Source organism: Syngnathus floridae, chromosome 2, assembly GCF_059516105.1.
Source record: "Syngnathus floridae isolate MCC-2025c chromosome 2, RoL_Sflo_1.0, whole genome shotgun sequence".
Taxonomy (NCBI): Eukaryota; Metazoa; Chordata; class Actinopteri; order Syngnathiformes; family Syngnathidae; genus Syngnathus; species Syngnathus floridae.
Window position 1 is genome coordinate 19396005 of NC_142414.1, and position 18216 is coordinate 19414220.

The following is an 18216-nucleotide window of genomic DNA, read 5'->3' on the forward strand; positions in this document are numbered from 1 at the left end:
AAGCTGTTGGAGGCAGATGTATCACACACTAACTTTTTTAGCCTGGGGAGCATCTCTGATTTCACTTTAGATCTGTTTAGATTGCATATGTAGTCTAAATGGTGTTACAACTTAAAATAATAATTGAATAACAATCATTTAGCAATCTATACATTTTATCCTTTAAAGGACTAAAAAAAACAAATTACTGTTGTAAAAAGCATAAACATAACTTCTTGAATCTCAAAGATTGCCTCCAAATAACTTAAGAATCCTGCTTCCACCATTTTCTTTTGTTTTTACCCAATCATTAAATTAAAAAAAATCTATAATAGAATATATAACCAATGTATTCTTATTTTATGACAAAGCCTCTGCTTTTTAGTTAAAACCTTAACATTTTTAAATCACCAAACCTCACTCGTTGGACTGATTTACTCTACATTGTACATTTTTTAGTTATACACTTAACATTGGCTGGGGGTGCCAACTGTTGCTGCCGACCTATCGAAGTACACATTCATAGTGAAAATCACATTTATTGGGGGATTAGTATCAGGATCTTAGAGCAGGGCCGGTTCCACCAACAAAATAGTCCTTCAGGGACAGGTCTGGTCCAGGGTTGAGGGTCTGCTTAGGGATTGAAAGATAAATACCAACAGCTCCGCGCTAGCCGCTCAGTCTAATGGAAGGTGTTATCGCAGACGGGCCCCACAGCCTCCTAACGCACCTGCCTGCTATCGCACCCACGCCGGATTATACCCCTGAAGGGACGAATGTGCACGCCTTCAATCATTTCCTCTATCACAAGGACCCATCTCTGCCGCTGCCTCTGTGTCAGGAAAGCATTGGCAGAGATGGAGGCAAGCGCTCTCGGCGGACGGCGACATACAACCTATTTCACACCTCTCACAGGGAACTCATCACTAGAATAATAGCACGGGAGGTCCATGCCGTCGGTTTATTAGAGCGCGGGACGAAAGGAGGCGAAAGCAAGAGGTCTGGTAGACAAATAAGAAGGACTTGCGATGATAGAGACTGAAAAGCCTGTATGTTGTGAAGGGGGCAGGTTTTCATTTCCCCTCAAGAAAGTTAAGGATTCCTCCTGAGGAACAGATACAGGTTTGTGGATTTCTACAATCCGGCTGATAGGTTCGGATAAGTATTTCTGTAACATTACATAGTTCAAATCCAATTATATCCTCTCTTGTGGTCAAGTGAGAAGAAAAACCTATGGAATTACATAGAAACAGATCCAAATCGATATGTGAGCATGTGTTTGAAAATCACATATGAACATGATATGTGCCACCCAGGCAGAAGACACAAAACAGGCTTATACTGTCATTGTGGGCTATTTTATTTTCCTATCTCAAACAACAACTGTAAAAACCGTGAGTGCAGCTAAAGTTTAGAGGCGTTTACAAAATACATCAAGTATTTGTTTTTGCTGTTCTCGACACTTAAATTGCCACTGTGAAGCTGTTTGCCCCGTTTTGGGCTGGTGTGCATGTTTCTGAGGTTCAGTAATAACAAACACGGGCAATATTGGATATGGGTCCCTTGAAACTAAATGCAAAGCCAATTTGTTGGCCCTATGAAAGGCATTAAGACCTATGAACAAAGAAATCCTCGAAACAGACGCCAAAATATCTTAAGTCTTCCCAGGATGAAAAATAAAAACAAGATTATTTGTCAGTTTACTTCTTCCAGAGCGATGTAATGTCTCAGTTCCATAGCTTACTTCACATCTTTATTGCTACGGTCATGTCAAATGCCAACAAACCCGAGCGTAATGAACAAACATGATGTTTGGATTCTTCATGCAAGCCTTATAGAACATCTTCTATACTTGTATAGTTTTACAGAATTAAACATCTGAGGGTATTATTAAATGATGGTCTCTACCTACAGGCTATCCTTGACACTGAAGGCAATCTGCAGATGTTAATTGAATTTGAAATTGGAGACTTCTGTACGAGTGAATGCAGCTATGCAATTTTGAGCCTCATGAAGGTTCGAGCATGTGATGACATTTGTGTTTACCCACGCAGGTGTCGGACCGTTGTGTGGTGGCTTTGGTGCCGAAACAGACATCGTCGTACAACATCCCGCACTCAGCCAGCATATCGCGCTCATCCATCAGTAGATACGGTGAGTCACCAGACCAGATGATGGTCTCGCTAGATACCGCTACAATCCGTTCCAGATGGTTCCTTCTTACCTGTTGTCACCCTGGCACTCACATTTTCCTATTCAAAACACAGCACTACATCATTTGAGAAATGTTGATGTCTCATGTGACATTATGTCTGACGGTGACATTTCTGTGCAATTTAAATTGTCTCGCCTTAAAATGTTTCGTAATCAGCTATTGGAACTGATTGAACCAAACACACTCAAGTTGCTTGCATTTCTTCTGTTGTTGTTGTTTGACGGGCCCCCGCATCCATCACCAGCCTACAAAGCTACACCTTGTCACTCCTTGATGGATTTGTACGCATTTACATTTGACACACGGCGCCTTGACTTGATTTATACCAACACGGCCCTCTTTCATTTGTCAAAACTCAGTTCCAAACCATCCAGGTGTGAGTCTGCTATAATACAAACTGAAGTTTGAGCACACTGAATGTCCTTGAAAAGATGGAGGACAAAAAAAGAAGAGGTGTGTAGCTGGGTTAAGATTTCAAACCCACCACGAGCATCATTCTAGGCTGGGTCCCTTTGGGGGCGAGATGTTGCCTGGTCATATTTAAACACTTTGTGTGGCTGTATGGCTCGCAAAAACGGGCTTTGCAGCTCATCTGGGCCTTTGAAGCTAGGTGAGAGAGATCCTCACTGAGATCCTCACTGCGTGCGATGCTCAGATCCCAAATCTCTGGGGATCCCAGTGCTGAGAGACTCTTGCTAATTAGCGACTGGGAAAGTGATGTGTTATCGCCGAGGAGCAAGGAGGCAGCAGTGTGAGAACCGAGTTGACGTGCTGAGGGACAATGGAGCCTTTGGGTGCTTAGCAACGTTTTTCAATGCCGTGATATGAGTGTGACATCATTTTCTTCTCCCACTGTGGAAGAGAGGAAGTACAGTAATGGACTGAGTTTTTAACACGAGCCCATCTCTACATTGCATCGCCTTAAGGGCAAACGTGGTGTAGGGCTTCGAGTGGTTTCCTCTCATGAAGGTAGTAAAATAAAATGAGCAATACAAAGAGTCCTAACTCGCTGTAGTGACCCATAAAAGAAGTTGGGAATACTGCCATCCAGGAGATCAAGTTCCATGCCAAGTCATCACATTATATGGGGAAATAGGCTTCAAATGTATAATTCCGCAAAATATTAGAAGATGTCTCGTAGGGTGAATTCGCGTCATCGACAATCATGCATTTTTAGTGACCAGCGAAGCACTGATGTGATGTCTACGTGCTAAGATGATCAAAAGTGCACAGTTCTCTTGCTCTGTGTTGAAGAGCAATTTGGTTTTGAGATCAGTTAAACCCATTTTGTTCCAATCTTTCAAACAGATTCTTCATTCCGTTACACTGGCAGTCCAGACAGCCTCCGGTCTCGTGCTCCCATGATCACGCCGGATCTAGAAAGCGGCGTCAAGGTGTGGCACCTGGTGAAGAACCATGAGCATGGAGACCAAAAGGAAGGAGACAGAGGGAGCAAGATGGTTTCTGAAATCTACTTGACCAGGCTACTCGCCACCAAAGTATGCACTGAAAATATTCTAACCTTGTCTTTACCTTGTGTTTGTGCTATCGAGAGTAAAATAGGATAAGATGATGATCCAATTTTAAAATGAAAGGCAAATGGTAGAAATGTATATCAAGTTTTGCTTTTGACTGAATGAATGCAAACAAACATTAAATCAATCAATCATCATTCCACTCTAATGTTTCCCACAGGGAACGCTACAAAAATTTGTCGACGACCTGTTCGAGACATTGTTCAGTACGGTTCACCGGGGTAGCACGCTGCCGCTGGCCATCAAGTACATGTTCGACTTCCTGGATGAACAGGCCGACAAGCACGGCATATATGACACGGATGTACGCCACACGTGGAAGAGCAACTGGTAAGAGCCGATTGCGGACAGCAAAACTCATCTTTTGTATTCTGAAATGAGATCACGGGCAAAGAGCAGCCGTCGCCCTTACCCATTCTCTTTGTCTCCGTCTTGCAGCCTTCCGCTGCGTTTCTGGGTGAACGTGATCAAGAACCCGCAGTTTGTGTTTGACATCCATAAGAGCAGCATCACGGACGCCTGCCTGTCCGTGGTCGCTCAGACATTTATGGATTCTTGCTCCACTTCTGAGCACCGCCTGGGCAAAGACTCCCCTTCCAATAAGCTGCTCTACGCAAAAGATATCCCCAATTACAAGTGCTGGGTAGAGAGGTAAGCTAGTTAAAGGTTCTTTGTTACATCAAACCTTGCTTGTCTTTGTTGGCCTGCACGTCGCCCAGTCTGTCATCGTGCGTGACGACACATGAAATGCACGCTTTCATGTTAACGCCTCTGAAAGTGTGACCTTAAAAGATCATTTACAGTTCACATTGTTGGTCGCGAGTGATGATAAATGGCGTCCCACAGGTACTACGCCGACATCAACCGGCTGCCAGCCATCAGCGACCAAGACATGAACGCCTACTTGGCGGAACAGGCCAGGCTGCACTCCAGCGAGTTCAACATGCTGAGCGCCTTGAATGAGATCTACTCTTATATCAGCAAGTACAGCGAGGAGGTAAGTGCTCGCCTCTAACACGGACGTATAGTACACATAGGTTTGATAACAGTTCTCCATCAAAGTTATCAAAAAAAATATTCAAAAGGTGGTGTTAATGGGTTAAAGTTTCCTTATGAAGATATTTTTAACTACCCGGCTTAGCATGCTTATTACAACATTTTCAATTCTTTTCATTGGTCCATGCTAAATGGAGATTACGTTTACAACATTTTTCAAAAACTCAAGGAAGAGACATCACAGTTTGGAGATGAATAAATTATCTGTGTCTCTGTGACTCAATGTGCCTTTGCGGATTAACAACTACACAACATAATGTGGATACAAAGCAGGATGCACACACACACGTGGACACACACGTACATGAGATGACAGGCAGCATAAAAGGAAGGAAAGAGACAAGGAGCATTTATGGGGACGTTCTCTGCTTCTAATGTCAGCCCCTCCTTTGGGAGTCTGACCTTTACGTTGGAACTCCGCACTGCTCTGTCTCGCTCTCCTTTCTCATATGCCGCCTCTCTTTGCGTCCATTATCTAGTTGGCTTGCCCCTTTGCTCCCAATGAATCGCTTAATTGCGCCTTTTGCAGCTTCTGAGCAACACGTTCAAACATACAGTTAGTTCACTGCAAGATTGAGACAATATTGGGCATGGCCAATACTACTTTTTTCCTGACCAATATACCAATATGAGTACTCAGTTTTTGAGTATTTACCATACTGTATCTATGTATGAATAAAATGATCACTACTCCCTGCTTTGTTCTTCCACCCTTTCCCCTGAATGTTGCCATCTCCCTGATTGGTTCTTTTCTTACATTTCTGAATAGCAGAAAACTGTGTTTTTATTTTGTGACAATTTTTCTGACCTGGGTATGTTTTCTTTTTGTTTCTGGACAGATCACGGCAGCATTGGAACAGGACGACCACGCCAGGAAGCAGAGGTTGGCCTACAAGGTAGAGCAGCTCATCGCCGCCATGTCCCTCGAGAGCTGAGGGTAGACTGATGACCGATGTCGTCTCGACCACTCGTGCAATACGGACGTACGCTTGCTTTAGTTTGTGTCCCACCGTCCTTCATGGCACATGGCCCTTGAACTCTGAGGATCTAGCCTGGAAAGGGATGTCGGCAAAGAAGGCCACAACAGGACTTATTTATTTATTGGTGTCGTCTCTCGGGACATTGTCCCAATGGAACTTGTGTGCGTGTGTGTGTGTTTGTTTGTTTATGTGTGCGGTTGAGTGTGCAGGAGAAAAGTGGTCGAGAGCTCATGCTGGACTGCTGCATTCAGATTTTATTTTTATACTCGGACTTTTAAATATGATCAGTTACCATTCGAATCACCACCCGGGCTCCCCTAAATTTCGGAGTTGGTCTCACACTCTTCTCCGGATGCAAGAGTCACGTGACTAAGAAGGTGTACAGGACCAAGAGCAAAGGGAGGAAGGGGACAGGCGGCATGCATCTGTAAATGTAGCAGTGTGGTAGGGCCAATGTGAATGAATGTAGAGATTTCTTTTTTTTTTTTTTCTGGAGGTTGAATGGAAGTGGGCTTCCAGGATGTTTTATTTTTGGAGCTCTTGATGTTTCCATCCAACAGCTTCCCAAACCTTCAGTTCTTCCTTAAGCATCACTGCTCATACCGAGCCAAAATCCTCCATTTTGCATCCTATTTTCCTATCGTGCTCTGTTTGCATGCAGTCCCACATCACATATGTCAGCTGCTCAAGCAATCGATCCAAGTGCCAACACATTGAGCTGGCCGCCGCCATCTTTGCACTGGCAGCAAGAAGCCAAGATGTGTGGGTCTTGTTTGACCAAGTGCCAAATGACTTGCTCAAAAATCGGTTAATGCTTTACAAGTGGAACTTCAAGCCCGATGAGGAGAAATGTGGCATGCTAAAGGTACGAAACAAGACATCAAACAAAGTAGATCATCGTGAAATCGGAGCATCAGACTCATTCTGTTGAATTATTCCGGATAGTCACATGACAACAGTGAGTTTCCATTCTGCTAAAACGATTCTGCCATATTTACACCATATGTTGTCCAAAATACTTTCCCAAGCCTCATATTAATTATTGTAAAACATCTCTGATGCGCCAATGTTGCCACATAAATGAATAGAAAAGTTTATATTTTTGTTTAAAATAACTTGCAGTGACCTCAAGATCATTCGCCTTACACTGCATGGCCAACAGCAGAATCCCGGGTCTTCCTTTGGCCCAATTCTGAATCTAGCCAGCAATGTCGTACCAGCTGCTAGCTAGTGCTAAGATAACCTAGGTATTTTTTTAATTTCATCTCCCCTGCTAGGTCAGCAGGAGAGGTCAACAGCAAGTAAACAGTGATACACTGCCTAGCTGGGCTTCATTGACTTACTTCTTAGCAGCTAAATTTAGTGCTCATTTGAACGCAGCAGGCTTTCACACACACCAAGTGCACTGCCCACTGTTAGTAACCTTCACAAGTTCCGCCATTTCCTATGGTCTGGAGTGGGGCATGAAGGTAACCAGAGGGTTGGAAGGCGGAGGGCTATTCTGGTTCGGTGTCAGTTTTAAATGGAAAATTGGCTTTTTTATTCGAGTCACCACCAATTTGTGCACAGACCTTTATCCGAGCCACTTTGACAAGGATAACATTGTAATCGTCCGTGCAACTAGTTACATGAACATGTTCAGAACTGCCCGTTGGAGTGTCGGAAGAACAGATCTTCAGTTGGATCTTGACTGCATTTGACTGGCAATTCGTGCCTTGTATTGACAGTTTGATCCATGTTCTGGACTCAACTGAATAGGATTGGCTCATGGCTTAACAGGCTTGGTACATCTAAGTCAACTAATGTCCATTTTCTTGGCATCAAGGCATTTTATAGGAACCAGACATAGGCCAGATATTTATGAAGCTGTCACATGCAACACACAAACTGCTCTATCTAAACTTAATTCACAGTTAATTCAGTGGGAATCCATCCAATCATGGCCAATATTCAAATAGGAAAAAGAACATTGGAAAAAAATCCCCTGGAAAAAGTTCAATCCATAAAGGTTCCACCTTGCAAATTAAATGGCTAAATTAATTTGCCAACCTTTATTGAGCCAAGGCACATATTTTACAAAAGTAAAATGAACATTTATGGCACACGTCCCACACTGAAATAACGATGATCTCGTCTCAATTTACTCACAGATTTTGTTCCTTAGTGTGAAATCTGGGCATCACAAATCTATTATTCTATTTTATGAATGGCTACTCCTGCTATCTCATGAAAGCGCACTTAATTGTTCTGCCTGTCACTGTTCATTGCTTGCATAGATATAGATGAACATGGATACAATTAATAGAAGTTCACATTATTTATAATGATTAAAGAATAATTATGTGACCAATTAATTAAATAATTTCCCATGGCGCATCTGATCATCTCTCACGGCAGCCTTATGTTCCACAGTTGTTTGCAATCACTGATTTAAAGCATTTAATTTTAGATTCGAGGAGAAAAAATACATTTAAAGCTTGACAACAGTAGTCTGGTGTTATGGCGGCATGCGTTTCCTCATGACACGTCATGACATTGCGGGTGAAAGGTGGCCTTAGATATCCTCCCGCTCCATTTTTTTTCGATATCATAAATCCTCTACAAAGCAAAGGTGAAGAAGAGTATGGGCCAGCTCTGGCAGACGTTGCCCAGCTTGTTGTTTGAAGGGAGGCATCAGGGAATGATGATAGGGAAGGAGGGGATGGATGGGCGGGAGATCCCCACACCCACCACCACCCTCTTCAAATTCTCGCTCCTGCTTTGAAGCCGTTCTTTGATCCGACTTGCTGGTGCTGTGCCGGAAATGGAGAGCCAACAGGTGAAAGGAATTCTGGGCGAGGTGATGACTATGGCGCTGTGGCCTTGTCCCGCCACTTGGGGCGCACAAGGGAACGTGACAAGATTGCTTCTCTGCTGCGTCAGTTCAAATACTCCTATCTTTACTTCCATTGCAAATATATTCAGCAAACTGAGGTTCACAAAATAATTACAAACGGTGACGTGAGAATAATGTTGCCGGCATACTACCAGCTATCCATCATTGCTGATTAGGTTTCATATATATTTTTGTATTTATTTGGATGTATTTATTTGTAAAAATAAAAGGAACCTTGTACATGAATAAATAGTCACCCTAATGTAAATACTCTATCCTCTTGGCTTGATGGTATTAAATGTTCCCAATTATTAGATGTCAATTTCTGACAAAATGTCAAAAACCTGCATGCTAACATTTTTGTTTTGTTTTTTCGTCACACTTTTTCTTCCAAGTCTTTTTAATGTCTTTTCGCTACATTCTCTGCTGTACTATAAAGAAAAGCCTACGCTAACTCTTATATTGCAGTAAAACTGGAGCGCTACCATTGCTAATATTGCAGAACGTGTACCGGATCAAATGCGCTTAACCTATCAACAATGCTGCATATATTTGTATAAATGGGTGTCTTAAAGGGGAAGCCAAGCCCCCCCCCCAAAACAAAAATCTCCAATATCCCTACGATATCACAGGGCCCAAGGGCTCAGGTAGCAACCCTAACAGGTCACCTGTTTTCTGGGTTTGGTCATGTGATGTCCGCAAACTGAGCCCTTAGGCACTGTGATGCCTTTTTCAGGCGACAGCAACTGGCAGTCCAAGGCAAAATGGCCACTCATATTTTTTGGGGTCAAAATACAGAAAAGCTTGGAGCACACTTGGAGCACTCCTAACATCCATTGAACTTTTATCACTGGTCAAAAGGCAGTTTTATTCCATTTAAATTATCCACAGGTTACCCAGCCTGCCTGTCGCCTACAATGCTGAGTAGAATTTCTGTTACTATGGCAACCAACGGCTTTGCAACTAGCTTTGCACCTAGTTAAGTCAGGAGACGCTTATTATGGAAATAGACCATTGTTGCATAACAGCAGGGCAGAAATTAAAAACATTAGCTCGTTGAAACAGTTTCAAAAATCGGAAATTTACTTGGTTGGTTGAATGGTGGGCAGGCCCTCCACAGACCAAATTGTATATAGGAGCAGTAAAAAAATCATTTTTCCATAAGAAAAACGGTATCGCTCAGCAAAGTTATCCATTTCCAAAGGTTTTTCTGTTTTGTTTTTAAATGCACCACTTTCATACTACTAATCGCATGACCTATGAAATTGGCTTCTACGTGCAGAAATGTGCCCATTCATAGCACGTACCCACAATACTTTTCTTTGATCAAAGTCTTCCCAAACTCAGCATAGACGATTCATATCCTCCTCATACCTCACATTGCTTGTACGGAGTAATGCTTTTTATCATTTGAAACAGGACCTAATTACCTACTCATGTTCCAAGGGATGAAATTTTGGTCTGAATGCATTGCGAGGTCTCATCCTCCTGAGATTGTTGGCTGCAAGTGTTTTAATTATACTTTTAGTTTGTATCGCTGCCCCATCTGCGCCTCCTGAAAACCCACAAAATAAAAATTTTAAAATCCAGTTAAATGCACTTCTTCGCTCAGAGATTTCTTTTTTGTAATTAATCAATGATAGCTTGTTTCCTCGCTCAAATTCGATCCACGCTACACTGAAAAGCTGAGAATGTTTTTTTTTGCCTGTTTGTTTTATTCTTCCCTTTTGGGTGCTCACGTGAGATCTGGATTGTCGCTTCACAACTCCACCTGGAGCTGTTTGCTAACAGAAAAATAAATGCTTTGCACTTTTTTTGTTCATTTCTGGATTTGTAGAAGGGCTGATGTTATGCTTTTGGCTAGCTCCTGTCATTCCGTCCACCTAAAAACACATTTCCTCTGCAGTTTTTGGATAGAGGGATTAACGTAGTACTCCCAAGTAAAGAACAATTCCCCTTTCATTTGACACACCTTGTAAAGAAAAAAACAACATCTTTGTAGACACTGGAGTTCTGTACAAAACTAATTACTGGCAATGATAATAATGGCTGTCTGTCCTTGTTATTTTATAAAGTTCTTGTGAAAATTGTAAGAAAATTAAGGTATTTAAAAACAGTTGTTCTCTTGTTTTGTTTAACTTGCTTTGTTTGGTTTTATTCTAATATATTATTGTGTACCTATTGTAAATATGAAGCACACCTATTTTGCAAGCCAAGGATTCACTTTATACCATTGTTATATATGAATAAACTTTGCTGGTTAAAAAGTGCATCTTTTGTTTTATTTGTTTATTTATCTCACCAGCTGTCGATTTATTTATTATTATGTATATATATATATATATATATATATCTACTGCAATTTCACATTGGATTGCTGGTTTGAAATTTACTTTTAATATTATTATTTTTAAATAAACATTTAACTTGTCTGGTGTTTTATTCCTTGTTTTATATTCGCCAATTAAAATATAAAAATCAGACATTTGGTTAACTGCTTTATATGACAATATGTGTAGGTACACCTCATGGACACTTCAATAGGTATACTACACGAGGTAAAAAAAATAAATAAATAAATAAATAAACAAAGGGTTAATTGCACAATAAAAGCACATTCAAGAATTTACTTGCACCTGGGCTCGAATCAACATCTTACCGGGCAAGAGCCCGCATCACCAACCAGTCAACTGTTTCAACATGACAGGTCATCATCGATTGCACTGTTTTGTACTAGTGATGTGCATCACAGGCCAATCGGGAAAAAGCTTAAGTGAAAGTGAAAAGTGCCACACCCGCCCTCACCCCCACCTCCTGATTGGCTCTTTGAGCTGTGACGTCACTTGGACACTACATTACATGGACACTACATTAGGTACACCGCCATTCTCAAGTGTACCTAATAACAGGCCACTTTATGAAGGAAATATCATGGTCAAAGGTCACAGGTGTCAAGCTCTCGTCCTTGGGGCCGCGTTCCAACATGTTTTCCAAGTGACCCTCGTTAAGCGCACCTGCGTGAAAAGTTTTTGTCACTTTCACGTTCCGCAGGAGCTAAAACTTTTCACGCAGGTGCACTTAACGAGGCAATCACACGGACACTACATTAGGTACACCGCCATTTTCAAGTGTACCTAATAACAGGCCACTTTATTAAGGAAATATGGTCAAAGGTCAAAGGTGTCAAGCTCTAGTCCTTGGGGCCGCGTTCCAACATGTTTTTCAAGTGACCCTCGTTAAGCGCACCTGCGTGAAAAGTTTTTGGTCACTTTCACGTTCCGCAGGAGCTAAAACTTTTCACGCAGGTGCACTTAACGAGGGAATCACACGGACACTCCATTAGGTACACCGCCATTTTCAAGTGTACCTAATAACAGGTCACATTATTAGGGAAATATCATGGTCAAAGGTCACAGGTGTCAAGCGCTAGTCCTCGGGGCCGCGTTCCAATATGTTTTTTAAGTTACCCTCGTTATAAACACCTGCGTGAAAAGATTTTGGTCATTTTCACGTTCTGCAGGAGCTAAAACTTTTCACGCAGGTGCGCTTAACGAAGGAATCACATGGACACTCCATTAGGTACACCGCCATTTTCAAGTGTACCTAATAACAGGCCGCTTTATTAAGGAAATATGGTCAAAGGTCACAGGTGTCAAGCTAGTCCTCAGGGCCGCGTTCCAACATGTTTTCCAAGTGACCCTCATTAAGCGCACCCTAATAAAGTGGCCTGTTATTGGGTACACTTGAAAATGGCGGTGTACCTAATGGAGTGTCCGTGGGATTCCCTCGTTAAGCGCACCTGCGTGAAAAGTTTTAGCTCCTGCGGAACGTGAAAGTGACCAAAGACTTTTCACGCAGGTGCGCTTAACGAGGGTCACTTGGAAAACATATTGGAACGCGGCCCTGAGGACTAGAGCTTGACACCTGTGACCTTTGACCTCATGGACACTACAACAGGTACACTACACAAGGTAAAAAAAAATAAAATAAAATAAATAAGAAAGTGTAGCGAACGATTCGGTGAACGATGCTTTTGAAAATATATTTTGAGTGAATCGATTCTAAAGATTCGGTTCACTTAAAATAACTGGAATGCAAATCACTAGTACAAAACAGACCAGCATGCACAGCCCGGTCGAAATAGCCGACTGGTTACTGACACGGGCTCTTGCTCGATAAGAATCTGGTTCGATCCCAGGTGTGAGGTATACCGACATGTGCTTTTATTATGCAATTAAACCTTTATTTATCCATCCATCCATCCATTTTCTGAACCGCTTAGTCCCCACGGGGGTCGCGGGCGTGCTGGAGCCTAAACCTTTATTTCTTTCTTTTTTTTTTTTTTTTTTTTACCTCATGTAGTGTATCTATTGAAGTGTCCATGAGGTGTACCTACACATATTGTCATATAAAGCAGTTAACCAAATGTCTGATTTTTATATTTTAATTGGCGAATATAAAACAAGGAATAAAAAAACAGACAAGTTTTAACATAAATGTTTATTAAAAATCATAATAATATTAAAAGTACATTTCAAACCAGCAATCCAATGTGAAATTGCAGTAGATATATTGGATAACAATATTTAGGCGTGTATATGCATACACGTTATTTAAAAACTACTATAAGTGTTACAAAATCAAGATTACCCAAAGAGAAGCATAATCTCCCCGTTGTTGCGTAACGGCGCATTCCTTCATGCAATAAAGTTAGCCGTTTAGCTTGGAGAAAACGCGCATAAAAGAAGTGGTGTTTCAGTGAGTGGTTCTTTCTTTCCTTGGCAAATCGTAAATCGACATTCTGGCTTACATAGTTCACGCCAGGAGACGCAACACGTTCACTGACTGGTCGTTCATGCACGGAAAGGAAGTTCACCCATTGACTTGTTCACGAACGGGAAAGTCAGGATTCGTTCCCTCACTAATCCGGTCTCGCGATGAACTGGAAATGCAAATCACTCACTCACTGACTTGTTCACTCACAGATTCGCGAACGGGAAGTTACGTCATTTTCTTCTTCGTTTTGTTTTACGGCGAGGTGGCACCAGCTTCAATGCGCATTACCGACACCTACTGGTTGAAGTCATATGAACTGAAAAAATAACGAATCACTTTAGGAAGTGATTCGTTCACTCTCGTTCACTGAAAGAAATTCGTTCTTTTGTACGAATTGTTCACTCACGAGCCAACACTATAATAATAGTTGTGTTATTGAAGTTTAAAAAAAAAAGAAGAAAAAACGGATCAGTGTGTGTGTGTGTGTGGGGGGGGGGGGGGGGGGTGGACGATTCCTTGAACAATGGAACTGGAATGGACATCACAAGCCTCCCCAGTCATAAACCTCACCGCACGTCACTGATACATACATACATACATACATACATACATACATACATACATACATACATACATACATACATACATACATACATACATACATACATACATACATACATACATACATACATACATACATACATACATACATACATACATACATACATATGTATAGACAGACATAGATGGGAATCTACCTAATAAAATACCAGACATGTAGCTTGTCAACCCTATGTATTCTAGTATATCTTGATTTCTTTTCTCCCGCTTCTCTTATATTTCCACAAGGGGAGGTGGGGGGTCTAATCCCCTTTTGCTTCTAATCCTGTACCACTGAGACCATTTGAAATCCATGGGGGATTTAACACCCTGTAATGCCTTTACAAGCAGTCACTTGCATAAGGATGACATTCCTGTTCCCATTTATTCTTGGTTGGATACTCAGGCTGGATTACGGAGCAAATTTCAAATTAATTATGTTGGCTTGGTGGGAACACCAAGTTTGATTTCCATCTATCCAATTTCTACAGCGCTTATCCTCATTACGGTCACGGGTGAGTTGGAGCCTATCCCCGTTCACTGTGAGTGAGAAGTACGGAACACCCAGGACTGGTTCTCAATCAATTGCATGCTACATAAAGACAAATATTTCTATTTACATATATGCTATAGTGATTTACATATGATTTACAGTGATATACATATATGCAAGTGAAAAAAGAAGTAAACCAAACTAAAATCAATACACTTCCTTAATTCCTACAAGTGGTGAAGTTGGAGTCTCTCTGCTTTGAATGGAAGTCTGTTTTCTCTCCTTGGTAACAACTTGGAGCCACTGACGTAAGCGGCAACATCACAAAATCCTGTGACAGTAAGCGGTGCTGGCGGCATTCATTAAATGTTTCCATAATGCATACAAGCGGACAGAAACTTTTCCTCTGACATTTGCTGACAGCGATTTGTGCTCTGCTGAGCTCCACTGACCTTTCAGCGGGCAAGCGTGACAATCGCCGTCTCGCTTGCTCGCTCGGACTCGTTCCGACGACCTGTTATGCAAATGAGTCAGATTGACTGATGGCCTCCTAGTGTTCCTGTCACCTATCTTAAAACAGAGAGTTGGGTGGTTGAAGAAGCACAGTTCTATTTCGTCTTGCAACAGAGTCAAATACTTATCTGTGCTTTTTTGTGAATTTGCATTTCTGCTACAATACATTGTGGAAGCCAATTTTACTCCATCACACTTCCCTTAATCATCTTAGTTACTTGTAATGAATCAGTCCTTGCTGTTTGAACGTTTGAACCACAAAACACAAAGCGCAAGAGTGGCCCTGTCCGTCCAGAGCGAGGCATGCAAATTACCCATGCAGAGCGCTGACAAGATGAAAGTACCTGCCGCTGACTCTGCTGCTCACACAACACCGCCTGCCAGAAGCAGAAAACGACCAAAACAACTACAATGGAGAACTTTGTTGTAGTGGTAATGAGAATCACGTGACACAACCACGGGTGTTCACAGAAATACTGAATGAAGTTTCTCTCATGGCTACCTCTCAAAAATTCCCCATGTTGCATATGTTAAATTAGTTTTCATTAATCCTAGTCAAAATGTTAACGTTTTTTTATTATGATGGGTTGGTTTCGGCATATGGCCAGCAAGATGGCCAGGTGAACGTGTGCTAGGTAACTTTGGTCATTAGCAAACACCGACTGAACACCACTGAAGTGAAATAAATCTAAGAAAAAGTCTCCCAAAAAAAATCACATTTCTAAACACTCACTTTTTAAAGATACTTTCACTTCCAAAACTTAAGTGCATTTGATATTTTAACGTCACTTTTGATACAGAAACTGATAGATGTTTACATTGGCAAAAGTTATCCATCCATCCATTATCTGTACCGCTTGTCCTCACGAGGGTCGCGGGCATGCTGGAGCATGTCATCGGGCAATAGGCGGGGGTCATCCTGAACCGGTTGCCAGCCAATCACAGGGCACACAGAGACAAAAATCTGCACTTGCACTTAGGAGTGCTCAATCAGCCTGTTCTGGGAATGTGGGAGTGCATAGGGAGAACATGCAAACTCCACACGGGGAGAGCCAGATGTGGTATTGAACACACACACTCTGACCTGTGAGTCAGATGTGCTAACCAGTGTTCACCGTGCCACCTACAAAATGTATCCATTTTTGCTTAATTACTCCTGAACACGTTATTTGTTTAGCATGAATAATGTTGATATCAAGAGTAACACTTTTTGTAACATTTTTGTTTAGTGGCATGTCAGGAGATTATTCAAATGTTAAACAAATGCCTGAGCTCAATAAAGGTTGGGAAACACAAATCTTGTGTGTGTGCACACCAAAACGCACGACCTTCTGCTTTCAGAGCGCAGGTGAGCAATCCTCCTGGCAAATTTCCCAAGCTGAATCCCTCATTTGCATATGCAGATGTTAATTACCGGCAGGCCAATCAGCAGGATGCCGCGACAGCTTGAGCATCACACGCTGCTCTTCTAAGCACCCCAGATGCCCACCCTCACAAGTCGTCATTTGCACACTTAGTCCCCCGTCTGACAATAAAAGATAATCACCTCCCATTTCCTTCATGGCTCATTCCCTCCTGCTCGCCGTTGTCTGATTCTCCACGCTGAGCTCTTATCTGCAGGGGCATGGTGGGACAGGGCGGGCATGTTATGTGACACGCCACCTGCCACAAACTCACCAGAGGGGGCAAAGTCATTCCCTGTCACATCCACAGGGGTTACAGAAAGAATATAGGATATATTCTTATTGGAAGGATATATCATCCACGTGTGATGAATGTGGAATGACTGTCAGGGACTGAAAGCAAACCTTTTTTTTATTAAATCGTTAAAACATATCAAACTAAGGTATTTGTGTCACTTGACCGTGTGGCAACACACTGGGTCTATTGTTCTTTTTAATACCTGTAAAAAAGGTTCGGTGCTCATTTATACTGGTCAGCTGGGCAATTAATTACTCTGAATTTATTGTGTATTTTAGAAATAAACCTAGAAAGGAAACTAAAAAGAATCAAGGAAGGACAGAAGAAATCAATTAAGAGGACATTCAGAAAAAAAAGAAATTAGACAGATAGTCAGACAGAATAAATGCTTAATTGGGGTATCACTGCTGTCTTCTACATTGCATTCTCTTTCTAGGGTCGATGCCTTTCATTTGCCACGCAAGTTCACGCAAAACACTTGCTATGTTTTGGTGCGTGTATCCACGGCAACGCCCCGCCTACCCGCAACTTCTTGACGCTCCCTTGCTTCCATTGTCCAGGTATACTGTCTGCCTGGGATGAAAGGGGCTCGCTGTGGGCGCACTTCTTTGAGAATTATTTAAGCCTTGAGTTTGTAGGCGATAAATATTTGATGTGGAGGTCCCCAGCGTCTCCACACGAGCCCACAGCAAGACTTCAGACAGCGGCGGCAATAGTGTGGACAATACTAAATAAATAAATCAATATGTAATCAAATCTAGCAATCCAAAACATAGATAGGATAGTATGAAATTTTGTGCTGATTGAAATTAGGATCCTGAAGGTGGTATGAAGAAATAATAGTTTAAACACATACACGCACGCACACACGTGCGCGCACCTCGCGCGGGCGCAAGCACGCACGCACACACGAACAAAACGTCTGGGCTTAGGTCGCCATCTAGCGGCCTTACATGTACTATGGCTGTTACGTATTTATTTCTTACGGTAGTTCTACATGCATCTCAATACATAAGCATAGCGTGGGAAAGTCCATTTAAAACGTGAACATTATCTATTAAATAGGAATTGATTGTAAAACGCTCAGGCCAGTTGTGTGCGTGCGTGTGTGTTAAATTAACACCTTTTTAATAGTATCGATAGTAGTATTATTTATAGATTATTTTTTCTTAAATCAGAATTGACTGGATCTCATTAACAGCTTGTGCAGGTATGTTGAAATACTACTTTTTGCATTTCAAGTATCCCAAATGTTTGAAAGGGATAAAACAAAGACTATTATTGTACAATGTGTCACTTTCTTAAGAAATGACAAAACATGATCTTCAGAACCAAGTCTAATAGACAAATCCAATACTTGAATCGGATCAATGGATCTTGAAGCTCTGCCACACATACTGTCAATTACAAGAGGCCAAATTGGATTGCTGATGTCCATATATCAGCATACATGTGCGCATGGTTGCTATGGCAACAACAAAAACAAAGTGGCA

General features: G+C 41.8%; 1 protein-coding gene across 3 annotated transcripts in view; it reads left to right on the forward strand.

The window, feature by feature from the left end:
- Nucleotides 1-10910, forward strand: part of plxna2 (plexin A2) — a 223704-nt gene extending 212794 nt beyond the window's left edge. For all 3 annotated transcript variants that reach the window (XM_088368793.1, XM_088368794.1, XM_088368792.1), the window contains 6 exons: nt 2034-2133; nt 3503-3693; nt 3890-4059; nt 4168-4380; nt 4576-4726; nt 5625-10910. In XM_088368793.1, the coding sequence (XP_088224919.1) occupies nt 2034-2133; nt 3503-3693; nt 3890-4059; nt 4168-4380; nt 4576-4726; nt 5625-5720 (921 nt within the window). In that variant the 3' untranslated portion in view covers nt 5721-10910. The remainder of the gene's footprint in view (nt 1-2033; nt 2134-3502; nt 3694-3889; nt 4060-4167; nt 4381-4575; nt 4727-5624) is intronic.
- Nucleotides 10911-18216: the final 7306 nt, after the last annotated feature.